The 9,339-nt window shown below is 36.0% G+C and overlaps 1 protein-coding gene and 1 long non-coding RNA gene across 3 annotated transcripts; one reads left to right on the top strand and one right to left on the bottom strand.

Annotated features, from left to right (window-relative positions):
- The first annotated feature begins 1,176 nt into the window (after positions 1 to 1,176).
- LOC127250308 (protein DOWNY MILDEW RESISTANCE 6-like) lies at positions 1,177 to 3,789 on the top strand. Its single transcript, XM_051273511.1, has 5 exons — positions 1,177 to 1,281; positions 1,414 to 1,614; positions 2,621 to 2,868; positions 2,952 to 3,279; positions 3,357 to 3,789. The coding sequence occupies exons 2-5, from the start codon at positions 1,420 to 1,422 to the stop codon at positions 3,591 to 3,593; spliced, it is 1,008 nt and encodes a 335-aa protein (XP_051129468.1). The 5' UTR covers positions 1,177 to 1,281; positions 1,414 to 1,419; the 3' UTR covers positions 3,594 to 3,789.
- On the bottom strand, positions 3,607 to 7,836 carry LOC127250310 (uncharacterized). Of its 2 annotated transcripts, XR_007838661.1 has the most exons (5): positions 6,884 to 7,836; positions 4,763 to 4,869; positions 4,481 to 4,534; positions 3,950 to 4,029; positions 3,607 to 3,813 (listed from the first exon to the last, which is right to left on the bottom strand). It is a non-coding gene; the product is annotated as an uncharacterized LOC127250310 (long non-coding RNA). The 2 variants fall into 2 exon arrangements; XR_007838660.1 differs by lacking the exon at positions 3,950 to 4,029.
- Between the last annotated feature and the right edge of the window lie 1,503 nt (positions 7,837 to 9,339).

Raw genomic sequence — 9,339 nt, 5'->3', positions numbered from 1 at the left:
CCTTTTCAATTTATTTAATATATATATATATATATTGAAATCAGTTTTTATATTTAATTATATTTGCTATTAGTGTAATCAAATAAAGAATTTAAATATATTGTTAAATTGATTTTTCAAATATAGCGACATTTTACGTAAATTCAAAATATTTATTTGTGAGTATGTATAATATGCCAATAAATTGAAAGTGATTATTACGTTAAAATTAGATACATTGAATCTAGACGCTTTTTATTTATAGTCCGTGGAAAATTAGTGTGTATATTTGTACATTTATTTTTCACTGAAATCAAATAATTATTCAATTAATATATATTTACCATTATGGGAATTCAAATCAGTCAATTATAACCACATATATAGTAATAATAATAATTCATCTTATATCATCTAAATTTATGCTTTTTTTTTATTATTAAAAAATATTTTCATTTTTTAATTTAATAAAAAATTATACTATTTTTTTTTTTTTTTTGTATATTTTCATTTCATATATAAATAATATCACATTAAACTCGTGTATATATATATATATAGTAATAATAATAATAACAACATATATAGATATATAGTAATAATTATAACAACAATTCATATATATAGTAATAATAATAATAATAATAATAATAATAATAGTTAATTACTAAATAATAATACCTATTTTTTATTTTTTTATTTTTACAATTTATTTGTACATGATTGTAAGATTGAGCAAAATATAAAAATATTTATCAAAACAAAGAGAAGTACTTTTTAAATTTTTATGTATAAATTTTTAATTATTTGGAACTATTTATTAATACAATTGTTTTTTAAGAAATATCAAATCTATTATTTATTTTCTCTTACAAATATGTGGGATCAAATGTTCAATTTTTTTCTACTCACAAAATTTTCTAAATTTTCAAAAACCTTGACGTAAACAAGAAATTAGAAAATTATAATAAAGTTGGAGATAGATTTGAAATTTGTTTTAAGGAAAAAAATAGTAATTGATTTAGATTTTTTAATTAAAGAATATGGATAAAGTTTTAAGAAATATTTATATAAATCCATCCAAATATTTTGCAAGACGGATAGAATTATAAAATAATTACTTACTACCCAATAATATTAATGGATAAATTAAGAAAAAAGAATTAATTTTTCACTACCCCACCCACCCCACCCCAACCCCACCCAACGTCCATCGTCTTCTATATAAACAGCCCTTTCCCAACATTGTTTGTTTCACCCAAGGATTCTTTCATACAAATATCGAACAGAAGACCTGATCAGGTCTTTTAATCCTTCTTCAATTCTACTTTGTTCATATCTTTTTTAATTTATTTATATATCTAAAATAAATCATGTATTTATTTACCTCTGTGTGTTTGGTGTTCGTCTGTCTAATGCTTTGTAAAATTGCAGGCAGCCATGGCGACCAAACTGATAAGCTCTGCCCAATTCACGACCCTTCCGAAGAACTACATCCGCCCGGAATCCGACCGGCCGCGCCTGTCCGAGGTTGTCCAGTGCGACGACATTCCCATCATCGACTTGGGCGCCGCCGACAGGGCCGCCGTCGTCAACCAGATCGCCGACGCCTGCCGCCACTACGGCTTCTTCAAGGTTCATTTCCTAATTCTAAAGGATCTGTTTCTTTCGGTTTTTACGTTACTTTTTTTTTTTTTTTTATTTCCTATTATTATTTTTCTTAAGGGTGTGTTTGTTTGAAGGATTTTGGTGGATTTTCACTATTCATCTAATTTTTTCCCCCCAAAAATATCAAATCAAACACCTATTTTTCATTTTTTATATTATACTAAAAATCAATTTTACATTTAAAACATCACATCAAACCCTATTTATATCACATCATACAACTATTCAAATTCAAAATTTTTACTATTCAAATCCCAACTCAAAATCCAAACCCCCAAACAAACACACTTAAATGTATTAAATCCAACATATATATATATATATACTCCATCCAATTTTTATCTAATTTTTATTTAATTGTTTTTTTTATTTTGAATCGACAAATTTACTCTTGGTAGATATTAAAAAAAAATAAAATTAATGTTTAAAAAAAATATATAATAATAAATATCCAACGTCCAAATAAGAAACGAGTATTATATTTAAAAAAACATATAAAATATTATATTAATATTTTTATATCATATTTTTAAACTAGTAATTTTTATTATTCAAAATTTGAACTCAAAACTTAAGTAGCAGACAAACGCACCCTTGGATTAAATTCTATACGGGTTAAAACGGAGATTTAGTTAAAAAAGATGGACTAAAAGTGAATTATTGTTTTAGTAAATAATAATAATAAGAATCCAAACAGGTTAGTTTCATTTTGGTCCCTATTCTCTCACTAAATTAGAGTTTAACCCATATATACTTTTTCGAAAAGGATTGATTGACGCTTCAAGTTAAAACAAGTATTTAAATTTTTTATAAAGAAGAAAATACTATTAAACATTTTTGCTTATAAAATTTGGATGGATATTAATAAGCATAATAATAATTTTCACTTTTGGTCCCTCTCCTTTCACTAAATTAGAGTTTAAAGCATATAGTATAATATTTTGAATCGTGGTTTGAGTTGAATTGAAATCAGGTGATCAATCACGGAGTCCCCAAGGAGACGACCGAGAAGATGTTAAGCACAGTTCGGGAATTCTACGCTTTACCAGTGGAGGAAAAGATGAAGCTCTACTCGGAGGACATGTCCAAAACTTGCAGGCTATCCACCAGCTACATCGTCAATACTGAATCTGTCAATATCTGGCGGGACTATTTGAGGATCCATTGCTATCCTCTCCACAAGTACATGCCCGACTGGCCTTCCATGCCTCCCACCTTCAGGTCACATTTCAAAACATGCTAGTATTAATTATCTCTCATCCATTCTTAATTTAATTTAATTTGCCTGTTTTACTTTACTACAGGGATGTCGCCAGCAATTACTGCACCGAGGTCCGGAAGCTCGGCTTCCGGCTGCAGGAATTCATCGCCGAGAGCTTGGGCCTGCCCAAGGATGCTTTGTGGAAAATCTTCGGTACCGAGCAGGCGCAGCACATGTCCATGAATTACTACCCACCCTGCCCCCAACCCGACCTCACTTACGGGCTCGCCGCGCATACTGATTCCGACATCCTCACAATCCTCCTCCCGGATGCGGAGGTCCCCGGACTGCAGGTCCTCAAGGACGGGAAATGGCTCGCCGTCAAGCCGCACCCCGATGCCTTTGTCATCAACATCGCCGACCAGCTTGAGGTAAGCGAGGGAGATAATTTTAATTCCCAAAGTACCTTTCTTAGTCTCTGTGTGATTGTTTTCGGTTTTTGTCGCAGGCTGTTAGCAACGGGTTGTACAAGAGCATCTGGCACCGAGTTATAGCGAATTCTGACAAGGAGAGGATCTCGATTGCGTCCTTCATCTGCCCGGCTGATGGTGCCAAAATAAGCGCTCCCGAGTCGCTGACGACGGACGGGAAGCGGTACAAGGACTTCACTTACGACGAGTATTACAACGTCGTGTGGACCCATAACCTTGATGAGAAACATCCCCTGGAGTTCTTCAAGAATTAGAGGCCTTCTTGGGTTCAAACCATCCTTTGAATCCATGAAAAAAAAAACCACATTTGAGTCCCCTTAATAATGAAAGCTGTCCCTGTTTGGATTATATGTAGCTTAAGTATCCCGACCTGTGGCGGCGGCATCGTCGACTTGTTTATATGTAGAATGATCGATCGATCGATGTTATCAAATAGTTCCTTCTTGGAAATTTGGATGTTTTTACCTCCACGCCCTATAACATATGTTATACAACAGCAATCAGTTAAAATAAAATTCAATGGAAGCCAGTGTAAATTTATCAAAAATTAAAATTGAGACACTGTAACCATGTAATCGACATTCTCTGAGGTAAAATACAAATTTCATACAACTATTTCACTTGAAAAATCCACTAAGGAAGAAAGACGACAAGAATTATCATGCCTTGCTTCTCCCGACGCATCGTTGTCTGCAAATTAAATACATCTGAAGAATTAATATGCTTTCTACACTGCAATGTATGAATCATTTAAATACTCACCAAGAACATAAAGATCGAAAAATTCAAGTGAGTTAAAGTAATAAAACCACAGGTAAGTTTCAAGCGCGATGACATTATCAATCTGTTCACCCAGACAGTAGTTTTTGTAATAACATCGGAAGCAAATTACGTAAGAACCTTTAGAGCACACACAAATACTAGATATACTACTTGGATAATGTCATCATGAAATTCTAAAGCAAGCGGAAAAAGTAACACCAGACATTGAAGTGACGTGTCTGAATAGTTTTAGAAATTACATCTATGCGCCAATCTTAGCCATACTAAATCGAGATTATAGTAACATGGACTGCGACGTGATGTTTCAGTGCAACCTTAAATACGAACAAAACGACAGTTATGCATGCAAAAAGTGGACCTCATTCAAAGTCGTGCTGGCCTGACGCAATCGTAGCTTTTACTCAACCCTGAGCTGCACAAAGAGAACAGGACAACGGTCATCCCTCCGTACTTGGATGTTTTCACACACACACCTACTTCAATAAGAACAAGCATGGCATCAAAAAAATAAAAATGTGGCTCAAGAGAATAAACCTGAATGACATGTAATGTATCAAACATTTTAATGTATAACTATCTGTCTACGGCACTAGCAACAAAGGCCGAAGTCATAATCACAGTGAGCGATTGGTTGCATTACCAGTCCTCGCTGACAAGGATGGATGAACTTCAAAATTATTTTAATAACCGCTGGTTCAATGGTGAATGGCCGGGTTCGCCTCAAGCATTGACAACTTGGCAGCAATCCTGTAATTTCATAGGACATTTACATCAAGAAATCAACATCTATTAATTAATTGCCACAGTTAGGTAACATGTATATTATATATATACATAGCTGTAATGCTCCATTAATGTTAGATTTTGTAAACGCAGAATGGGCTAAACTGGACTACTTAGGATTGTGATAACCAAGATTTAAAAAGAACACTAGTAAGCACTAACGTCTGGGAATTATGCTCAAGTTCATTGCAAATACAGTGAACGGCTTTAGCTTTATAGAATTCAAGGGTTTTTTTTTTTTTTCTCAAACTAAGAAAAGAAACAATACCATGGCCATGCAAATTCCTCTCCACGACAACATTATGTTTAACCTGAAGAACATTCTAGCTTATAATAACACTAGCATATGGCGTATATGAGCTACATGTGTGTCCATAGCACAGATAGCACTAAAAGCAAGAAATTTTCAATTCAATGAAAAGTAAAAAGCTCATTTAACAAATCAATAGAAATGATTTTATGCTAAAATCTAAATAGAGTTATAACCTTACTAAATAAAAAACTAATAAATAAATAAATTAAATTAGTTATAACATCTCACATTAAAGGAACACCCTTTATTTGGCTGAAACCCAAAGTAGGGGTTATAGTCAGTGTAGTATGAGATAATGATATATAGTCGATACCATGATTCATTACATGTGAAAAGATTAAAGACAACAAGCAAGCTAATCTGAAAATCATGTTTTAGGCTTGATTCATTACATGTGAAAAGATTAAAGACAACATACAAGCTAATCTGAAAATCATGTTTTAGGCTTCAAATAAGTGAAAAGCAGAAACATGTTTTCTTAATTACATAATCATGATATTTTCATAATTTAATAGTTAAATCAAAACATCACATCACGTCGCCAATTAAACATAAAATATGAACACAAAATACAAGCAGAAGCACAAACACAAACCAAACACACCGTTAACCACTAGCATCTATTCAAATTCAAATTTGTGCATATATTCATAAGGCTAGCCATTTGTTTTATATTTGATCACATGATCCAATCATTCATGGTGCTCTAGTGTCATGAAAATTAACTATACTACTATTTAAATCAACAACACATCCTAGTTCACGCTTCACACAAACAAGCATTTAAAAAAGGCTTCCAATAGACAAAATATAACTTTCTGGCTCAATGACAAGGAGCTCAAAAATAGTTTGTGTTAAAAACTCATTAGGTTGATTGCATTGCTCAATTCAGCTTCCTAAGATAAACATAAACTGTAACAAAAACCACATATAAAAGGAGCACACATATATGGCCAGATACCGAGAAATGGATCACCATACTTACCATGGTACAAAAAAAATAAGATATAGTATATAAGCATAATTTATAACAGGCAAAAAGATTGAAGTCATAACAATCAGGCGATTCTGGAAGCCATGTTTCATAATAATAATAATAACAATGAGGCATAAATAATAAAAAAAATCCTTTGCTATAACACGACAAAATAGGTGTCTCACAATTGGCCAGGAGCTGCGTTTCTATACCGGGAAATCTATGCAAAATGCTGAACATAAAAGAAAGGAACTATTGACTAATGATTACAGAAATGAACTAGCAAGTTGTCATCGTTCAATTATTATCAAGACAAACCATTTTAGAGAAATTCAGGTTAACGGAGAAAATGGTGTGTAAGTGTCACATATTGCATATATCTCAAAAACAAAAGATATATGATGCTCAAGTCCGAAACTAAGATATGCACTAAAGGAAACATGTTATCTACTCCAAAATCAACTCCAAAATTAAAACAAGCTCAACACGGTGTCAGGTATATATGTAGGGTTGCCAAAAAGGCTATAATTTACAAATTACATGCCACGGGGACGGGATGCCTAAAGTACTAAACTGTGATTGTAAGAGCCTTCGTGCTGTGTACACAAATGTCCAACCCGCTTCCAACAATGAATTAAGATGAAAGACACCAAAATAAAAGATTAGAAATAAAGTTAGAGTGGGTTCACCAATATCGATCGTCTATACACAATCCCTCCATGCCGACATCCACCATCACCACAATCAGATCCAGGATCGAGCCCACAAGGAGGGTCGAGCCACTTCTGATTTTCTGGGAAGAAACTGTCCACCTATAAACCAGCAAGGCCTACATCTGGATCTATTGCTTCTTCATGCCTTAGTGGCTTTGCCAGCTTGAGTTACTGCATCCAATAATTCTCTTCTGATCAAACTCAATGTATTTCAACCATTTCTCCTCCTTACATGTCTCACCAAGTAAATGCTTTTCATTCCTACACTCTGTCCTCATTGGATCCCATGAAGCTACCTCCCCAAACGTCCTTCCGAAGCTGTCATGCCATCATCGTCTTCGAGAACATCAGCATCTTCGCCATCCCCATAGATCCTCGTGTGATGGTCTTCTCCCCAGTCAGGCAAATCATGTTCAACTACCAATACATCGTCTAAATGCTGCTTCTCCGTCAACAATTCAAGGCGCCGGGATAGTGCGGAACGGCGAGGGACGGATTACGCGGTCGCTGTGGTTGACCGGAGGGGAATTGGGGAAATTAGGGTTCTGAAAGGGGTTTTCGGCGCTCGGTGGTTGGAGGGGGATTTCGCCGTCGGAAGAAGTGCGGCTTCCGCTGGCCTCGTCTTCGTCTTCGTCGTGGTCGCGGAAAAGGGCGATTTCGGAGAGGGAGAAGGCGTCGTCGTCGACGATTGACTGGTGGTGGTAGTGGCGGTGGTCGATGAAGTGCGGGGGCGGAGGCAGGCGGTGCAGCAGTTCGTCCTCGATTTTGCTGGGATTCAGGAGCGGCAACGAAGACGATGATGATGGCTGAAGCTGAAGCAGAGACAGCACTGTAGAAGGACGTGTTTCTTTGGATTGTGTTTCGTAAACTTCACTGTGTATTTGGGCGCGGAACCGTTTCGTTGACAGAGGGACAAACCCTGTCCCTAATTTTAGTTGGATCTTGTGATAACTTATCATAATTGAAATTATGATAATTTACTTCCTTAGTCGTGTAACAACAAAGTATTTATTTTTCTATTTTAGTTCGTTGCATAATAAAGCATTTATTTTCTTTTTTATAGTAACTGTACTTTCTACCTAACATTACAAATACCTTTACAACTTACAATATATTACACAAATGTCATTACCTTTATACCACACATACTAATAAGGTTATTTTAGTTATTTCTACTTTATTCCTACTATATCATTTCTAAAACTACGTGCAAAAAGCAAATTGATACTTAATTTCAGGACGGAGGGAGTATTATTTTTTTATTTTTGTTACGTATGAAATTTAGAATTAGATTAAAAAGCCAAGGTAAAAGAAAAAATGGGCCTAACAATTGAGATGATCGAATTGGTCGAGGGGCATTGCGGGGAACTCAGGTAAAGTAGATGTATTTCTAAGGAAATAGTGGGTCGGAAGGTCCGCAGGTCGGAAGGTCCGCAGGTCGGAAGGTCCACAAGTCGGAAAGTCCGCAGGTCGGGAGGTCCGCAGGTCGGAAAGTCCGCAGGTCGGAACGTCCGCAGGTCAGAAAGTCCGCAGGTCGGAAGGTCCGCAGGTCGGATGGTCTGTAAGTCGGGAGGTTTGCGGCTGGACCAACAAGTCGGATGGTCTGTAAGTCGGGAGGTTTGCGGCTGGACCAAACAAGTCAGGTGGTCTGCAAGTTGGGAGGTTTGCAGTCGGACCAACAAAGCGTAAGGTCAGCGGTCGGTCCAAAAAGGCGGAAGGTTTGCAGTCGGGCCAATAAGACGTAAGGATAGCGGTCGGTCCAAAAAGGCGGAAGAGTTGCATTCGGGCCAAAAAGGCGGAAGGTCTACGGTCGGTCCAAAGAATTGGATACTGTTGAGAGTGAGAAAGATAATTCGGTCGGCTGGGGGCACGTGTCGGCAGGAGAAGGGTTAGCAGACGGTTGAAAAAGAGATGTAACCGTTCAGGCGACGGTTTCCAGTACCGTTTCTGAAGAGTATTTAAGGATTAAAATTTGCAACTAACAGGGTATCTTCAATCATTTTCAATCGACATCAAATTCAAGAGAATTGCTTTTGGGGATCACCATTTTATTTTCCAGTCTGTATTTTTAATTTCCAGTTAATTTTTTGTACCGTACAGTGTTTAGAGATTTCTAATTTCAGATGCTAAATATATCAAGTTCGAGAATAATTTCCTATTTTCGGATTTTACTTTTTGTTTGTTGAAAAAATACATCAACAAATTGGCGACCACAGTGGGAGAAATGTAAGATTGCTGATCCTACATCAACAGATAATTACATACAACTAAGGTCTGGCAGAATCATCAGAAAAATCAGTATGGCAGGCTCATAACCTCAATCATCATCAGCACCGGTGGAAGAAAATGTTCCACCACCCGTCATGCCAAATCCAGGGGAGATTCCCCAACCACCTACCGATTGGTTGTCGTATGTTCAACAATTGAACAAT

Source organism: Andrographis paniculata, unplaced genomic scaffold (genome assembly GCF_009805555.1).
Source record: "Andrographis paniculata isolate CXL003 unplaced genomic scaffold, ASM980555v1 Contig37END, whole genome shotgun sequence".
NCBI classification, from domain to species: Eukaryota; Viridiplantae; Streptophyta; class Magnoliopsida; order Lamiales; family Acanthaceae; genus Andrographis; species Andrographis paniculata.
This window is presented reverse-complemented; position numbering and strand designations above follow the sequence as displayed.

What these genes read in the sequence shown, in the direction of transcription:
- LOC127250308 (XM_051273511.1), top strand. Translation starts at nt 1,420, where the DNA reads ATGGCGACCAAACTGATAAGCTCTGCCCAATTCACGACCCTTCCGAAG. An exon ending in GCCACTACGGCTTCTTCAAG is followed by an intron (nt 1,615 to 2,620) that starts GTTCATTTCCTA and finishes AATTGAAATCAG; the next exon opens with GTGATCAATCACGGAGTCCC. An exon ending in ACATCGCCGACCAGCTTGAG is followed by an intron (nt 3,280 to 3,356) that starts GTAAGCGAGGGA and finishes TTTTTGTCGCAG; the next exon opens with GCTGTTAGCAACGGGTTGTA.